Source organism: Amblyraja radiata, chromosome 20 (assembly GCF_010909765.2).
Source record: "Amblyraja radiata isolate CabotCenter1 chromosome 20, sAmbRad1.1.pri, whole genome shotgun sequence".
Taxonomy (NCBI): Eukaryota; Metazoa; Chordata; class Chondrichthyes; order Rajiformes; family Rajidae; genus Amblyraja; species Amblyraja radiata.
Genome location: NC_045975.1, coordinates 372130 through 390718, shown reverse-complemented (window position 1 = coordinate 390718; position 18589 = coordinate 372130). Strand labels below are relative to the sequence as shown.

The window sequence follows — 18589 nt, the reverse complement described above, 5'->3', positions numbered from 1 at the left end:
TATCTCCCCCACCGGCAGTGGCAATAAAGGGGTCTGTTTCTGGTTGGCTTCCAGGGACTAGCGGAACTCTGGGGCTCGGTGCTGGGGCCGCTGCTCTTCACGTTGTATATTAATGATTTGGACGAGGGGATTGAAGACTTTGTGGCCAAGTTTGCGGATGATACGACAATAGGTAGAGGGCCAGGTGGTGTAGTGAAAGCAGGGACTCTGCAGAAGGAGTTGGACAGGTTGGGAGAGTGGGCAGAGACGTGGCAGGTGGAATATAGTGTAACAACGTGTGGAGTCATGTATTTTGGTCGTAGGAATCAAGGCGTAGACTTTTTTCAAAATGGGGAGAAAATACAGAAATCGGAGGTGCAAAGAGACTTGGGAGTGTTGAGGCAGGATTCCCAAAAAGTGAATCTGCAAGTTGAATCGTTAGTAAGGAAGTCAAACGTAATGCCAGCATTTATTTTAAGAGGTCTAGAATACAAAAACAGGGATGTAATGCTGAGGCTCTATAAGGCGCTGGTCAGGCCACATTTGGAGTATTGTAAGCAATTTTGGGCACCATATCTGAGGAAGGATGTGCTGGATCTGGAGAGGATTCCGAGGAGGTTTACAAGAATGATCCCAGGAATGAGTAGGTTAACCTATGATGAGCGTTTGACGGCACTGTGCCTGTACTCACTGGAGTTTAGAAGAGTGAGGGGGGACCTCATTGAAACTTACAGAATAGTGAAAGGCTTGGATAGAGTGGGAGAGGATGTTTTCACTAGTGGGAGAGTCTACGACCAGAGGTCACAGCCTAAGAATTAAAGGATGTTCCTATAGGAAGAAGATGAGGAGGAATTTTACTCGGAGGGTGGTGAATCTGTGGGATTCTTTGCCAGTCGGCTGTGAAGGCCAAGTCAGTGAATATTTTTAAGCGTGGAGATAGATAGATAATTGATTAGTACAGGTGTCAGAGGTTATGGGGAGAAGGCAGGAGAATGGGGTTAGGAGATAGGTCCGCCATGGTTGAATGGCAGAGTAGACTTGATGGGCCAAATGGCCTGATTCTGCTCCTATCACTTATGACCTAACTAGAAACATGCGCTGGACACCGAGGCACCGGCAGGAGCACGTGAGGATGTGGACCTGGTCCTGCCCCACCGCCACTCTCTGGGAGAGCGAGGTGGTCGTGCCAGCGGCTGCAGACTAGGGGTCAATAGTGCGGGTTGTCGGCAGCGGCTCAACCCCCAGCTCCCTCGCCATCGAGTTCTGCAAAACACCATGACAGAAATGTCCCGATTATAGCGGCTCTATACTCTGCCCTACTCCACACCTCCCCCATTACCCCATTTCCCCTCCCTCACACTCCTCTACACTTACCCTCTATTTCCACTCTCCCCTCCCCCACTCACTCACCCTCACTTCGTCCCCTCCGTGTACACTCTCCCCATCCCTTGTGTACTCAGAGATACCTTCTCTCCCCACCCTCTACTCTCCCTCAACTCTCCTCTCCCCATTTCATTCTCCCCAACATCTCCCCCTTTCCCAATCCTCTTCCTGGAGTCTCAATGCCGGATCCCATGTTTCCGATACTGACACACAAGGCTCTGCACCCGCTTCCCGCCCATCTCCCCCTGGGGCCGTGAGCTAACCTATGGCCGGGCCGAGGGCTGGGAGCCGAGTTAGGGGCCGTGTCTAGGCCGGGGCTGGGAGTCGGGGCCAGGGACCGAGTCTGGGGCCCCAGGCTGGGGGAGAGCTGCTCTCACCATGTGGTCCACCACGTTGACATGGTATGGAATGGCGCCGTGACGATCACACTCGGCCATGTGCTGCTGCTCCGGGTCTCCGGGCACGAGGACACCCAGCCCCGGCTCGCTCTGTAGGAAAAACACAGGCTGCCTTAGCTCAGTGTCCGTCCCCAACCCACCAACGATGGAGGAACAGTGATTTACTTCCAGAATGGTGCAAGGCCTGGGGGGGCCACAGAAACCCCAGTCCCCACCCCCCTTACAATAAAATGTTCTACCATTATCACTCCCACTCCCTGGGGGAAGAGCATCTTGTGGATTCACAACCCTCTGTTCTAAAGGTTCTTGAGCTCAGCCCTCCTGGTGAACTGTTTGTTGAGACCATGTTGTTTCTGGTCAATGCCAGGTCATCTGGTTCTTGGCTTTGCCTTGGCGATCTCTCCCTCAGTTTCTGAGCACTATTAATATTAAACTCATGGGCTGCTGAGTTGTGAGAAACATCTGCAACCAGGTTGTTCTGGGTGATCTCAAAAAGCATTGATCAGATAAAGAGTGATATCTGTTAGTATTAAAATGGTAAATCTGATGATGGTTATCTTACTTTAGCCACCACAAGTATGTCTGCATGGTTAATACAATATGTAAGAGTTGCTGATAAAACTGACCGGTTCCAGGTTTCTGTGCAGTTTGAGCAGATCTGACATCCTCGACTCGAAACCTGGAGCGAAACATTCTGGATCCAAGGCAAAGAAACTCTGTCCCTGGAGAATGTGAGCACAGGAGTGGGATTAGTGAGTGCATCAACACTACCCAGCTAAGCTGCAGTGACGAGTGATCACAGGAACACCACCAGGCACTAAAGGGAAAGTTCCAGAAATCTCCCAGGGGTGGCCGTGTGGGATCTTGCTGTGCTGTGATCGTTCATGATGTGTATGTGCTGCTAGCTTCTGGTGCAGTCCAAGCCTACATGACCACATGAGGGGTTTGCTCTTTTGGGGAATAGTGCCTTACATCTTCAGCTACCTCTGGACACTGGTGGACACAGAGCACTGGAGTAACTCAGCGGGTCAGGCAGGTATCTCAGTAGAACGGGTGATGTTTTGGGTTGGGACTTTTCCACAGACTGGTGTTGGGTGAGGTTGGATCCAGCATTAGCCTCTCCCTCCACCCCTGCTCACTGTTCTCTGACAGCCTCCAGTGCCAAGGCATGGAGATCTGCTGACCAAACTTGTTCTGGCAAAGTGCAACTTCAGACATAGCACTGAACTCGGGGCAACAAGGGCAGAGAATAAACTGTGGCCAGTAAACACTCTGCATGAATGAGGAAACTGAAACTTTAAAACTTAACTAATTGCACAAACTCTGGTCTGGGTGATCAAATTCCAAACCTTTGTTTACCAACATCTAGTGCTGGCAACCCTCAGAGTTGGTGTCAAGTTACCTGGGTTGGGGGTAGTGCGTAAGTGGGTAGAGATGGTGGACTTTGAAGGTGGTGTCTGGTGAGTGTTGGAGAGTTGCTACAGTACATCCTGTAAATGCTACACACTTCTGCTACTGTGCATTGCTTGTGGAGAGAGTTAATGTTGTGATGGTATCCGGCTGTTATGTCCTGTAGGGGGTTGTGCTGTTTAAGTCTTGTTGACGCTGCACTCATCCTGTGTACCTTCACATTTCTGACCTAGACCTTTAGTTGGTGGGTGGGTATAGGGGTGTTAGGAGAGTTACGTCCGTACCACCCCTAGCCTGTGACCAGCTCCAGTGGCCACATAGAGAAGCAAAGGAATGGGGATCTAGAGATCAGGGGTACATAGCAGCACACAGGGTGGGTAAAAGGTGTCAGGGTGCTGGTATCCAAGGGCAAGGATATAAGGGAGTGAACCTTATGTGTAGTTAGGGGAAGGGGCATGGGAACACGGTGTTCGGGTGCAGGGAGCAGTGGGTACAGGAAGTTCATAAAGTGGCAGTGCGGAGAGAGGGGGCAAGCCTTCTATGTCATTGAGATATGAAAAATAAACCTGAAGATATTTCATTAAAAATTCAACATTACTTATAATTAAACAGCAGAGGGAGCGAGCGTACAGGATGGAGGGGGATGTGGTGCAAGCAGGGAGAGGGTGAGGGACGGGGGCAGGGAGAGAGGTGCAGGGTGTTGGTGAGGGGTGCAGGGTGTGGGTGAGGGGTGCAGGGTGGGGGTGAGGGGTGCAGGGTGGGGATGAGGGGTGCAGGGTGGGGATGAGAGGTGCAGGGTGTTGGTGAGGGGTGCAGGGTGTGGGTGCAGGGTGTGGGTGAGGGGTGCAGGGTGTGGGTGAGGGGTGGGGGTGCAGGGTGTGGGTGGGGGTGAGGGGTGTGGTTGAGGATGGGGGTGAGGGGTGCAGGGTGGGGATGAGGGGTGCAGGGTGTGGGTGGGGGTGAGGGGTGTGGTTGAGGATGGGGGTGAGGGGTGCAGGGTGGGGATGAGGGGTGCAGGGTGGGGATGAGGGGTGCAGGGTGTGGGTGAGGGGTGTTGGGTGAGGGTGGGGATGAGGGGTGCAGGGTGGGGGTGAGAGGTGCAGGGTGGGGGTGAGGGGCGCAGGGAGAGGATGAGGGCGCAGGGAGAGGGTGCAGGGAGAGAGGTGCAGGGTGTGGGTGAGTGGTGCAGGGTGGGGGTGTAGGGAGAAGGTGTGGGTGTGGGGTGCAGGGTGTGGGTGAGGGGTGCAGGTGCAGGGAGAGGAAGCAGAGAGAGGAGAGGGTGAGCAAGAAGGGATGGGGTAAAGAGAGCAGGGAGATGGGTACGGATGCAGGGAGCTAGGGAAGAGGATACAGGGAGCAGGAATATAGTGGCAAGCATGGAGAATGCAACAACTGGCAGCGATGCAGGGGTGGGCTGAAGGTCAGGGTTTTCTTTGAAATTAGAGAATTCAATGTTCATGCCATTGCATTGTAAGCTATCCAAGCAAAACATTATGTGCTGTTCCTCCAGTTTGCGCGTGGCCTCATACTGACAGTGGAGGAAGCTAAGGAGAGAAAGGTATGTATGGCAATGGGAAAATAAGTTAAAATAACTTGCTCCCAGTGGCTAGCCATTATAACTACCCTTCCCATTCCCTTAGCGCCTGCTTCGAAGCTATGCTGTGTCACATAGGGCAGGAGTCAGAGGGCCACGATACTTTGGAGGGGTGTGAGACAAGTGAGCAGTATAGCAGGGCAGTGACACAGGAATGGTATTGGGGATAAGGGTGTATGTAGTGAAGGAGAGGGATCAGATCACACTTTCATGTAACTACAGAGAGGGGGTACTTGGCAAAGATGCACATGATGAAGGTGAAGACACAGGGTAGGTAAGCAGAGGGAGAGGATACAGTAGCTGAGTTTACATAGGATGAGGGTACACAAGGTGGGGGGTAGGTACGGGGGGAGAGCCATGAGCTTACCAAGTCAGCCACCGAGTCTGTCTCCTTCCAGCGGCGGACGTTTTTACTGTAATGACCTCCCGCTAGAATTCCACAAAATATCTCCACCATCATACTCAATCCATAGCCTTTGTATCCACCTGGGAAACACAGCATAGACAATAGACAATAGGTGCAGGAGTAAGCCATTCGGCCCTTCGAGTCAGCACCGCCATTCACTGTGATCATGGCTGATCATCCATGTGCTGGTCAGATGGACAACAGTGGGCAAAGATATACTGCTCTTCCATGGGCAATACCTGGACTCAGGCCAGTGTATAACATCAACTGGACAAAGCTACACTCAGGCAGGGAAGGTCAGTGTCCATCTATGCTTTCCCTATACAAGTACCCGTCCAAACACCTTTTGAACTTTGTATTTGTATCTGCCTTCACTACCTCCTCAGGCAGTTTGTTCTAGATATTCCCTTCCCTATTTGTGAAAAACCTATCCCTCAGATATCCGTGAAATGTCTTAACAATTCTGGGAACTGAATATCCAAGGGTATTCCTCCTATCGAAAAGACAGACAGGTGGACAGAGGGGGTGGGGTAGCTCTGTTGGTGAGGAATGAAATTCAGTCCCTTGCAAGGGGTGACAATGAAACAGGAGATGTGGAGTCAGTATGGATAGAACTAAGGAATTGTAAGGGTAAAAATACCCTAATGGGACATCTACAGGCCCCCAAACAGTAGCCTGGACACAGGGTGCAAGTTGAATCAGGAGTTAAAATTGGCATGTAGCAAAGGTAATGCTGTGGTTGTGGGAGATTTCAACATGTAGGTAGACTGGGGAAATCAGGTTGGTACTGGACCCCAAGAAAGGGACTTTGTAGAGTGCCTTCGTGATGGATTCTTAGAACAGCTTGTATTGGAGCCTACCAGGGAGAAGGTAATTCTGGATTTAGTGTTATGTAATGAGCTGGATTTGATAAAGGACCTTGAGGTTAATGAGCCATTAGGAGGTAGTGACCATAACATGGTCAGGTTTAATCTACAATTGGAGAGGGAGAAGAGTAGATCGGAGGTGTCAGTATACAGTTGAATAAAGAGGACTATGGGGCCATGAGGGAGGAGTTGGCCAAAGATGACTGGAAAGATACCCTAGCAAGGGTGACAGTGGAACAACAATGGCAGGTATTTCTAGGAATAATACAGAAGGTGCAGGATCAGTTCATTCCTAGGAGGAATAAAGATTCCAAGGGGAGTAAGGGGTGACCGTGGCTGACAAGGGATGTCAGGGACAGTATAAAAATAATGAGCAGGAAGAAGAGGATTGGGTAATATTTAAAGAGCAGCAGAAGATAACTAAAAGACAATACGGGGAGAAAAGATGAGGTACGAAGGTAAGCTAGCCAAGAATATAAAGGAGGATAGTAAAAGCTTCTTTAGGTATGTGAAGAGAAAAAAATTAGTTAAGACCAAAGTTGGACCCTTGAAGACCAAAAATTTGAATTTATTATGGGGAACAAGGAAATGGTAGATGAGATGAACAGGTTGTTTGGATCCTTATTCACTAAGTCGGACACAAACAATCTTCCTGATATAGTAGTGGCCAGAGGATCTGGGGCGACGGAGGAACTGAATGAAATCTACATGGCAGGAAATGGTGTTGGGTAGACTGATGGGACTGAAGGCTGATAAATCCCCAGGGCCTGATGGTCTGCATCCCAGGGTACCTAAGGAAGTGGCTCTAGAAATCGTGGATGCATTGGTGATAATTTTCCAATGTTCTATAGACTCAGGATCAGTTCCTGTGGACTGGAGGGTAGCTAATGTTATCCCACTTTTTAAGAAATGCGGGAGAGAGAAAACGGAATTATAGACCAGTTAGTCTGACATCGGTGGTGGGGAAGATGCTGGAGTCAATTATAAAAGATGAAATAGCCGCACATTTGGATAACAGTAACAGGGTCGGTCCGAGTCAGCATGGATTTACGAAGGGGAAATCATGCTTGACTAATATTCTGGATTTTTTTTAAGATGTAACTAGGAAAATGGACAAGGGAGAGCCAGTGGATGTAGTGTACCTGGACTTTCAGAAAGCATTTGATTAGGTCCCACATAGGAGATTAGTGGGCAAAATTAGGGCACATGGTATTGGGGGTAGAGTGCTGACATGGATAGAAAATTGGTTGACAGACAGGAAACAAAGAGTTGGCATTAACGGGTCCCTTTCAGAATGGCAGGCAGAGACCAGTGGGGTATCACAAGGCTCTGTGGTGGGACCGCAGCTATTTACAATATACATCAATGATTTGGATGAAGGGATTCAAAGTAACATTAGCAAATTTGCAGATGACACAAAGCTGGGTGGCAATGTGAACTAGAGGAGGATGCTATGAGAATGCAGGGTGACCTGGACAGGTTGGAGGAGTGGGCAGATGCATGGCAGTTGAAGTTTAATGTGGATAAATGTGAGGTTATCCACTTTGGTATCAAAAACAGGAAGGCAGATTACTATCTAAATGGCGTCAAGTTGGGAAAAGGGGAAGTACAATGGGATCTGGGGGTCCTTGTTCATCAGTCTATGAAAGTAAGCATGCAGGTACAGCAGGCAGTGAAGAAAACGAATGGCATGTTGGACTTTATAACAAGTGGAGTTGAGTATAGGACAAAGAGGTCCTTCTGCAGTTGTACAGAACCTTAGTGAGACCACACCTGGAGTATTGTGTGCAGATTTGCTCCTAATTTGAGGAAGGACATTCTTGCTATTGAGAGAGTACAGCGTAGGTTTACAAGGTTAATTCCCGGGATGGCGGGACTGTCATATGCTGAGAGAATGGAGTGGCTGGGCTTGTACACTCTGGAGTTTAGAAAGATGAGAGGGGATCTTATTGAAACATATAAGATTGTTAAGGGTTTGGACACGCTAGAGGCAGGAAACATGTTCCCGATGTTGGGGGAGTCCAGTACCAGGGGCCACATTTTAAGAATAAGGGGGTAAGCCATTTAGAACATTTAGAGCCGAGGAAACACTTTTTCTCACAGTGAGTTGTGAGTCTGTGGAATTCTCCGCCTCAGAGGGCGGTGGAGGCCGGTTCTCTGGATGCTTTCGAGAGAGAGCTAGATAGCTATCTTAAAGATAGCGGAGTCAGGGGATATGGGGAGAAGGCAGGAACGGGGTACTGATTGTGGATGATCAGCTGTGATCACATTGAAAGGCGGTGCTGGCTCGAAGGGCCGAATGGCCTACCCCTGCACCTATTGTCTATAATTCAGCCTTGTATGTGGAAGGATGACATATAAATTGGTGGTACACAAAAATGCTGGAGAAACTCAGCGGGTGCAGAAGCATCTATGGAGCGAAGGAAATAGGCAACGTTTTGGGCCAAAACCCTTCTTCAGACTGATGGAGGGTGGGGGGGGGGGGGGGGAGAAGAAAGGAAAAAGGTGGAGGAGCCCGGAGGCTGAGGGATAGTGAGGAATATTAATCCTTTAAAGCAAACTTAAATCATTAAAGTGAGAAGTGATCCAACAAAGGGAGAGATGAGGGTTGGAATCTCCCTCATAAACACCCGTACAAAAGGTAAATACAATTCTTACTTGTAGCCTCGTTTCCTCCCAGAGGCAGCAGACCCCCTCCACTCAAAATTTTTGCTGGATCAGTGGTGTCCTTGCCATCAGGATCACAGCCCCATCCTACCGGAACCTCCTCTCCACGTCTGTGTTGAAATTCTATCTAAAGAGAGGCAGGAGAATGGGGTTGAGAGGGAAAGATAGATTGTTGATCAGTAACATCTCATGTTCATGTTACAGGATGTTACAGATCGATAAGCAGGCCTTGGTAGCAGTGGGCTTCCACCCACCTTGCATTTCTGAAGTACCTTTATCCCAGTAAAACCTCACAGAAGCTTCATTAAAACCAAACTGACATCAGACCTTATGAAGATGAAGGGTGACTAAATTCTTGCCTAAAAGGACAGGTTTTAAGAAGGATTTAACAGGAGGAAAGAAAGGTTGAGTGTTTTACAAACCATTGGAGTTATAGATCTTGAAAGCTCAGCATTACGATACGATAGAATATTTATCCCAGGAGGTAAATTAATTTGCCAACAGTCATAAAAAAACACAAAATACATGAAACATAAAAATAAAGTGACGAGTGGTAAGGTTTTGGGGAAGTGCAAAGATTGAGGAGGTGGGGGGGGGGGGGAGGGATGTCAGTCTCAGTCTCAGTCTACCCCACAACAGAAGGGGGAGGAGTTGTAAAGTTTGATAGCCACAGGGAATAAGGATCTCCTGTGGCGTTCTGTCCTGACGAAGATGTCTCGTTAGCCTTGTTCCATTTGTCTACTTTTAGCCCATATCCCTGTAAACTTTCCCTATCCATGTACCAAATGATAATTTAAATGTTGCAATTGTATCAGCCGTAGCTGCTTCCTCTGGCGACTCATTCACTATATCTACCACCTAATCTACCACCTACATTATTGACAATTGGTCGTTAAAAATTGACTGTCATATGCTGAGAGAATGGAGCGGCTGGGCTTGTACACTCTGGAGTTTAGAAGGATGAGAGGGGATCTCATTGAAACATATAAGATTGTTAAGGGTTTGGACACGCTAGAGGCAGGAAACATGTTCCCGATGTTGGGGGACTCAGGGGCACCAGTTTAAGAATAAGGAGTAAGCCATTTAAAATGGAGACGAGGAAACACTTTCTCTCACAGAGAGTGGTGAGTCTGTGGAATTCTTTGCCTCAGAGGGCGGTGGAGGCAGGTTCTCTGGATGCTTTCAAGAGAGAGCTGGATAGGGCTCTTATAAATAGCGGAGTCAGGGGATATGGGGAGAAGGCAGGAACGGGGTACTGATTGTGGATGATCAGCCGTGATCACATTGAATGGCAGTGCTGGCTCGAAGGGCCGAATGGCATTCTCCTGCACATGTTGCCTATTGTCTAAAACCAAGTCGGACTTAAAGACGTCAGAGATACAGAATGGAAACAGGCCCTTCGACCGAACAAATCTGCGCCAACCAGTGATCACTACGTACACTAGTACTATTCTACGCACTAGGAACAATTTGCAATTTACAGAAGCCAATTAACATGTAATTTACATGTTTACAATTTGTAATTTACTGAAGCCAATTAAATACAAACATGTACATGTTTGGAGTGTGGAAGAACCTGTTTCTACGCGATGTAACTATGAAATTAAATCCCTTCAGCCTGCACTGGTTTCTCAGCCACTAATCTCTCCTATTTCTGCCCTCATTAACACATGACACAGGGAATAATACAGAGGTTACAATCCTAGAGGTCCTGCTGCTTGCATCCCCATATTAATTCTGCAGGATCTCATCGATCTTCCTACCCAAGTCTGAAAACAAGGACTCTGCAAAGTGGGCATCCAATGAGCACTTGCTTTTCCAATGTAGAGATCACACCACAAACACTGCATGCAGAATTCTAAAGTCAAAGAAGTGCAAGTGAATCACAACACATCTGTAAAGACTGTCTGAGTTCTGGAAAGGTGGGAAGGGAAAAGGTGAAAGCAAAATGTTGTATCTCCTGCAGTTGCAGAGGGGGCTGCCGCAGACAGGGGACTGTTTGGTGCAGATGAAAGAGCTGACCAGGGGGTTGTGAAAGAATCTATTCCTTTGGATTGGGAAAAAGGAGGGAGTGTAAAATATATCTGGTGATTACACCTTGTCCAAATGTAATTATACTACTTACATCGAAATGCACATGGTGAAAGTATGCCTTACCTTTCCCAAAGCCACTGCTGATGTGGCCATATCCAATACAAAGCTATCTCCATCCAGGGCTGGAGCTGCCACACTGATAGGATTGGTTCCCAGAGTACACTGGAAAATAGATAGAGGTAGTTGAATGGTTATCTTAAAGTGTGCCGAACAGAACAACCAAGTATTTCACGGTACCTTGGTACACGTGAGAATAAATAAACCATACAACCAGTGAGGATGCACGCAATTAAACCACAAAAGTCGAGGATGGTCAGTCTTTTTTTCCAGTATAGAAGTGTCAAATTCTAGATGACGCACGTTTAAAGTGTGAGGGAGATGTCCAAAGCAAGTTTTGTTTTACAGAGAGTGGTAGATGCCAGGAAACGCAAGAGGCAGGAAACATGTTCCCGATGTCGGGGGAGTCGAGAACCAGGGGCCACAGTTTAAGTATAAGGAGTAAGCCATTTAGAACGGAGACGAGGAAACACTTTTTCTCACAGAGAGTGGCGAGTCTGTGGAATTCTCTGCCTCAGAGGGCGGTGGAGGCAGGTTCTCTGGATGCTTTCAAGAGACAGCTAGATAGGGCTCTTAAAAATAACAGTCAGGGGATATGGGGAGAAGGCAGGAACGGGGTACTGATTGGGGATGATCAGCCATGATCACATTGAATGGCTCAAAGGGCCGAATGGCCTACTCCTGCACCTATTGTCTATTGAAAGCACTGTCAGGGGAGGTTGTGGAAGCAGATAGCATAATAGTGTTTGAGTTGCATTCTCAGTCAGTTCAGGAAGATGGAATTAGATTAGTTTGGCATCTTTGTCATCTCAGACATGGTGTTCTGAAGGGCCTGTTCCTGTGCTGTTCTGTTTTCTGGGGAACAGGCAGAAAGTCGGAAATAAGAAAATCAAATTGTTTGGATTAATGTCAATAGATGATTGGCAAATGCTCGGTGGGTCGAAGGGCCTGATCCTGTGCTATTCTTATATGATTCAGGTCAGCCATGAACTTACTGAATGGCAGATCAACTCCCGCTCTTATTTATTACATATTCTATTAATCCCTTGAACAAGAGGCATTCTTTGTGACACCATGTGAGCAGAATGCCCTGTGCACTAAATGCTGGATAATGAACATCGTCATAGGAATGTTGGTTTGCAAATACTTTACCTCCTTTCCTCGGGTTGGCACCACCAGTGGAGAGGTGTTGGTACAAGACATCCCCTATTGGTTACAAATACAAAATATTATCACAAACTGTGTGTGTGTGTGTAACGGATTAAAGTACTAAATCAATTTTGATGCAAATGTTACTCACAATGAGACCACATTTCAGAGCTTGCATGGAATAAAATCCAGCAATGCCAAAGTGGTTAGAACCTGTAATGAGATTCAGACACATTAAACAACTGAGGCCATTAAATATATTGCTGACGGCAGCATGGTGGATGCATTTCCAATGACATTGAAGTGGGTGGTATCATAGATAACAAAGGTAATTATAAAAAATTGCAGCAGGATTTTGTTCGGTTGGATAGGTGAGCTGAGAAATAATTAGTGGAGTTTAATGCAGATAAGTGCAAGGTGTAGGATTTTGGGATCTATACATAGATGGTGAGAAGAGGTGAAAGGACAAAGGTTGTGATTGGATGGGAAACTATGGTAAAAAGGAGGATGGTTGGGGAATAGTGGACCAGGCAATCACAAAATGGAATAGTCTTGAAAGGAGGTGTTGGGGCAGATTTTGTCCCTCGCTGTATTTCTTTTTGCATGTAGCTCAGTCACTCACCGTAAGCTGACACCCAGCCTATTCCCACTTGCTTGGCCTTTTTGATGGCAAGTTCCATGCAGAAGTTCCCAACAATGGGTCCAATCAGGTTATTGCCATTCACCAGTGCAGTGGCTGCCGTGCACTTTACAATTGTTGGGTCTCCATCCTTTGCGCAGATTCCAGTTTTCAGATCCTTCACGTACATATCTGTGATGTTGACAGAGTGACAATGAGATGCATATGCCTGTCTCTCACTGCAAACCTGATATTAACCCTGACTCTTGGCCTACATTGCCCAATCCCAAATGTAGGCACAGGCCCTTTGGCTCCTCAAACCTATGCTGACCATGGTGAAATCTAACTATTCCCATGAGTCTTGAGGTCTGAATCCCGTTCCTCCCTGCTTGTTCAGGAGTACAAAAGCCTCTTAAATGTTGTTATCCATTCTGCATCCACCACCTCCCTTGGCAGTGCCAACTAGCCCCCACCCACTCTGTAAAACCTAAATTGTCTTATGGATCCTCCTTACATGTTTTCCTTCTTTCATTAAATTTATGCCCAGGTATTCTGACATCTCCACACTGGGGGAAAAATTATCTCTACTTTATCTGTGCCACTCATCATTTTATACATTTTGATCCAAATGGAAGCATACCCCGTATCTATTACTGTGGGGGAGAAGCGGTCTCTTTACAGTTGTGGAGAAAGAGGGAGCAGATTCGGGAATTGCCGGAGATGGAAGCTGAGGAAAGGAGGAAGGTGAGGGATGGCAAGGGGCGAGTTGGATGCTGTAGTGGAGAGGTGTTGTGAAGGTAGTAGGGATGAGTTGAGAAAACATGAATGAAGATTAATTCAACAACTCGCCAATAACCTCAACCACTCAGTCCTTTCTCTAAACTTCATCCTATGTTTTGCATATGTACCTGTAAATGGTATTTAATATTTCAAGTGTGAGACAGTGGAGAGTTGCCTCATTACCACTGGGCTAACAGCTACACCCCAACCTGTCACTGGAAATTCCATGCACACACCAAGTCTGTTGAGTCCGTGGCTGTAATGTCCTCGATAATCTCCCTCCACCAGCACATCGGCCAGTGCTGCCCCATGACAGCTCCTGGCACCGACTGCACTCATACAGCACTCGATGAACTGATGCAAATCATGCCGTGTCACCAAATACCTGCAACACAAAGCACCACAACCTCAGAGCCCAGCCAGATAGGCCAAGGGAAGGTGGATAGATAGAGGCGCGTATTGGAGTAAGAAACAGAAGCCCGAGGCTACTCGACCCCTTGTTCGTTCTCAATACCATACTTGATCTTTTCCCTCGTTATTAATTTCCTACACTAAATTAATATCCTTTATCATTTCTATCGAATATATTCAGCAACAACATTGAGAAAATCTTTGTGGAAGAGAATTTCTGAGATTCTGCGCCATCCAGATGTAGAGATTTCTTCTCGTATCTTCCAGATTGCTCATCCCTTTATTCTGTGAATGGGAGCTCCTCGGTCTGGTGGAATGGTAGATTTGTGATATGAGATTTCAGCAGACTTGGTCTGTACGCTTCATTTGAAAATTGAGATGAATCTTGTTCAATGGAAGAATTCTCAGGTGTGAGCACATGTAGAGTTGACTCCCTTTAGGTGGGTTACAAAATAACTGAATGGGAAATAGAGGGACTGCAAATATTGGAGTGGGTGCTTCTGTATCAGCATGAACCATGTAATCTCAACTCCTTATTCCACGCTTTCTACTTGCCAAGTAACTCTCTGTCTGCCTTTTGACTCAAATCTCTGGGAAATAAATTTGCGTCATATCTGTCTTGAGTGGTTCCAGAATTTCCTACAACAAAACGTTCGCACATCCACTGTGGTAAGAGCCTGCAGGATGCTACACGTCTGCCTCTGGTGGGAGGGAAAAGGTGGATGGAGGGGGTGGGCAGCAGCATAGGAGGCCTGTAAATATGATACACATGGATAATATACAATATACAAAAATTCAATAAATTAATGACACCAATACGAATTCACAACACGACATCGGTCCATCGACGGTCTAAAGAGCGTCCATGGTAGCAAATGGAGGGAGGAGAATAAGAGGGAGGAACCACAAACATGTGTGTGTGTGTGTAGATGGGGAAATGAGGTTCATGCAGGTAAAGGGACAGTACAGAGATGGATGGAGAGGCCTGAGATGAGAATGATGGTGGGAGGAACTGTGGGCAGAGGGAGCGGTGATGGTAGTGGAGGGACTGAGCGCGGAACTGGGGGGTCACCGGGCATTGGGAATGTGGGCAGAGGGGGAGGTGATGGAGGGTCAGTGGGCAGGGGGAGAGGGATTGTGGGTGGAGGGTGTGTGGGAAGATGATGGGAGTGTGGATGGGGGGGGGAGTGAGGGGGCAGGAGGAGAGCACAGACCCTGGGGGTGGAGGGTGTGAGGCGGCCCGGACTGATGTGGGGGGGGGGGGGGGGAGTGAGGGAGGGGGGGGGGGCGGTAGGAGGGGAGCACAGACCCTGGGGCTGAGACAATTTTCCACAGACGAGGCCCGGGATCAGTGAGGGGGCGGGGGAGGGTGTGAGGCGGCCGGGAGTGAAGGGGGGGGGGGGGAGGGGGGTGTGAAGTGAAGGGAGGGGTGGGGGGAGTGGGGGAGGGGTGAAGGGGGGGGGGAGTTGGGGGGAGGGGGGGGGGGAGTGGGGGAGGGGTGGGGGAGTTGGGGGAGTCGACGCCTCACCGAACCATTTCCCGCCCTTTTATGCCTCACGAGCGCGACGGCGGGGAGGATGATGGGAAACCCGCGGCCCCGCCCCCTCACTGATCCCGGGCCTCGTCTGTGGAAAGTTGTCTCAGCCCCAGGGTCTGTACTCCCCCCTGCCGCCCCCCCCCTTCACCCCCCCCCCTCACTCCCTCCCTTCACTCCCCCCCTCACTCCCTCCCTTCACCCCCCCTTCACTCCCCCCCCCTCACTCCCCCCTTCATTCACCCCCCCCCCTCACTCCCCCCCTTCACCCCCCCCCTTCCCCCCCCCCCCTCCACTCCCCCCCTCACTCCCCCCCTTCACTCCCTCCCTTCACTCCCCCCCTTCACTCCCTCCCTTCACTCCCCCCCCTCACTCCCTCCCTACACTCCCCCCCTCACTCCCTCCATTCACTCCCCCCTTCACTCCCCCCCCTCACTCCCCCCTTCACTCTCCCCCCTCACTCTCCCCCTTCACTCCCCCCTTCACCCCCCCTTCACACTCCCCCCTTCACCCCCCCTCACTCTGTCCCTTTACCCCCCTCCCATCATCTTCCCACACACCCTCCATCCACAATCCCTCTCCCCCTGTCCACTGACCCTCTATGGACCCAATTTCCTCATGTACACACACACGTGTCTGCGGCTCCCCTCCCCCTCCTCGCCCCCATCCCCCCCTCGCCCCCACCCCCCCCCTCGCCACCACCTCTCCCCTCCTCCGCCCCCATCCCCCCCTCGCCCCCATCCCCCCTCGCCCCCACCCCCCCCTCGCCACCACCTCTCCCCTCCTCGCCCCCACCTCCTCCCCGCGCCCCCCACCTCCTCCCCGCGCCCTCATCCCCCCATCCCCCCCCCTCGCCCCCCCCCCCCCCTCGCCACCACCTCTCCCCCCCTCGCCCCCACCTCCTCCCCGCGCCCTCATCCCCCCACCCCCCCCTCTCGCCCCCATCCCCCTCTCGCCCTCATTCCCCCCTCGCCCTCATCCCCCCCTCGCCCTCATCCCCCATCCCCCCTCGCCCTCATCCCCCCCTTCGCCCCATCCCCCCCTCGCCCCCATCCCCTCCTCGCCCTCATCCCCCATCCCCCCTCGCCCTCATCCCCCCCTTCGCCCCATCCCCCCCTCGCCCCCATCCCCCCCTCGCCCTCATCCCCCTCGCCACCATCCTCACCCTCATCCCCCCCTCGCCCCCATCTCCTCCCCCCCTTGACCCCGTCCCCCCCCTCGCCCCCATTCCCCCCCTCGCCCTCATCCCCTCCTCGCCCCCCTTGCCCCCATCCCCCCCCTCGCCTTCATCCCCCCCCCCACCCATCGCCCCCATCCCCTCCCCTGCCGAGAGCCAGCACTTCCTGGTCTTGCCAGCCACACCCACCCCGTTCGCTGTCTGAATTCCTGTACAGTCAATGTCACCTTGAGCAATAACACTCTACCTTACAACTGGCATGTGGCAGCTTGCAGGATTCAACATCAGCTAACATCCCACGCTGAGCCCAATGGCCATTTCTGCTGCCGGTCGTCAATGTTTTATTTTAGCTCAATATCTCTCTCTCGCTTCGTTCAGTCTGACCTGTCTTGCTAATTCCAACATGCAACAACAGCAAAGCATTAATGCCATCTAATTGACCCGTTAACCCACCTCACCCTGTCCCACCCTATCACCCCTTTGTTCAATCCACCATGTTCCAGCTTCCTCTGCAACATAAAATTAATTAATTTTACTTCCCAGTTTTGGTGAGGGGCATATTGCTGAATCTCTACAGAGACTGCCTGACCTGCTGTGTTTTGTTTGATGTACAATGAATAACTACTCATACCGTACATCAATGTCAAACTCCCTCAGTGAAGAGTTACAGCTTGAAAACCAATTTTGAAGTCGACATCAGGCTTTACAAATGTTAATTCAGTCTCGGATCAATTGAAACTCGCAGGGACTACAGTGTTTTGAGGCCCAGGGCTTGACAAGGCTTGCCAAATATGTGCAGGAGTTCAGGTTTATGAAAGTATAAATTGAAAATACTGGAAACTCTTAGCAGACCAGGCAGTGTCTGTGGAGAGATAACCATGATTTTTCTCTCCAAAAAGAAACAAATGTGAACTCCCCACATTGCCTGCTCCTGATACACTGGTCTGGATCCCACCCTGAGGCAGCACAGGGAAGACCCCCATAGTGGAGGGAACTTTATATTTTCACTTCACGGCAGAAGCTGAAACTTACCTCATGATGGCTCCGTACGGGTCGGTGTTCGTGAGTTTTCGAGGTCCCTGTACGTTCTCTAATTGGCCAGGGGGGTATTGACACCTCATACCAGCTGATGTTTTGCTTTGAAGCCAATTTGGTTGTTCCCAACAGGTAACTCCCAAAGCCTGCTCCGTACAATCAGCCTGGCAACTAGCTCAGCAGCTTCAACCGGTTTTAAATTAAAATTAACACGTAATGATAGGTTGATTCTGGATTTGAATGAACCCTGTGACTTAATGTATTCAAATTTGAAATCGCTTCTTTAATATAAACTGCATCTCATATAGGTCCGCGGGAGAATGAAGAAAGATTATTGCCTTCCATCACAGTGGAGAATGGGAAGGAGCCCCTGTGGAGGATGTTCATGTCAAATTTTTATGTAGTTATGTATCTTGTTGCTTTTTAGGTATGACTTGACAAACCAAATTCCTCATATGTTGCAAAACATACTTGGCTAATAAATTATGATTATGAGAAGAAAGTCCATCAGGACAGAATGTGTGGCCTTTCTGAAAGCTTTGTCAAAATCCTGTGTGTTGAGATTTGCAGAAGATGAAAAGGAAATGGAGAGGTCTGTGGAGAAAGGGTAGGTGTGTAAGTCTGTTAAAGTTCACTAAAAGACAACAGAACACATTAGTCATATATCATCAGAAGTATTGATTCTTTATTACAGGGGCCACAGAGTGTTTTTGAAAGTGGGAGGTTGAGCGATCACTACCCACCGTCTTGAGGGAGGGTGTGTGAGGGGGACAACCCCCTCCCCCCCCTCCCACGGTAGGAACCTTTTTGAAATATAATGTTTTAAAATTATGTTTTAGTTCATTATATGATTTGAATGTTTATTGTTTGAAGTATTTTTAAGATAATGTAGGGCCTACATGAGAGATAGGAGCAGGTGATCCAGAGATCCATGTTCTCTGGAGATGCTGCTGGAACTCAGCAGGTGTGTCCTTTGGTGTATTAACCAGCAGCTGCAGTTCTTTGTTTCTTCTCTTTCCCTCTGTTTGAC

The 18589-nt window shown here is 49.3% G+C and overlaps 1 protein-coding gene across 2 annotated transcripts; it reads right to left on the bottom strand.

Annotated features, from left to right (window-relative positions):
- LOC116984470 (uncharacterized oxidoreductase YjmC-like) lies at positions 1 to 17728 on the bottom strand. 2 transcript variants are annotated; one of them, XM_033038597.1, is made up of 11 exons: positions 15342 to 15390; positions 13639 to 13787; positions 12626 to 12814; positions 12155 to 12216; positions 12007 to 12060; positions 10861 to 10959; positions 8695 to 8830; positions 5132 to 5250; positions 2387 to 2482; positions 1740 to 1850; positions 1 to 1242 (listed from the first exon to the last, which is right to left on the bottom strand). In XM_033038597.1, exons 1-11 carry the CDS (start codon positions 15347 to 15349, stop codon positions 1180 to 1182), a joined length of 1086 nt encoding a protein of 361 aa, XP_032894488.1. In that variant the 5' UTR covers positions 15350 to 15390; the 3' UTR covers positions 1 to 1179. The 2 variants fall into 2 exon arrangements, with proteins under 2 accessions (XP_032894488.1, XP_032894487.1); XM_033038596.1 differs by lacking the exon at positions 15342 to 15390 and adding an exon at positions 17557 to 17728 and having other exon boundaries at positions 870 to 1242.
- Positions 17729 to 18589: the final 861 nt, after the last annotated feature.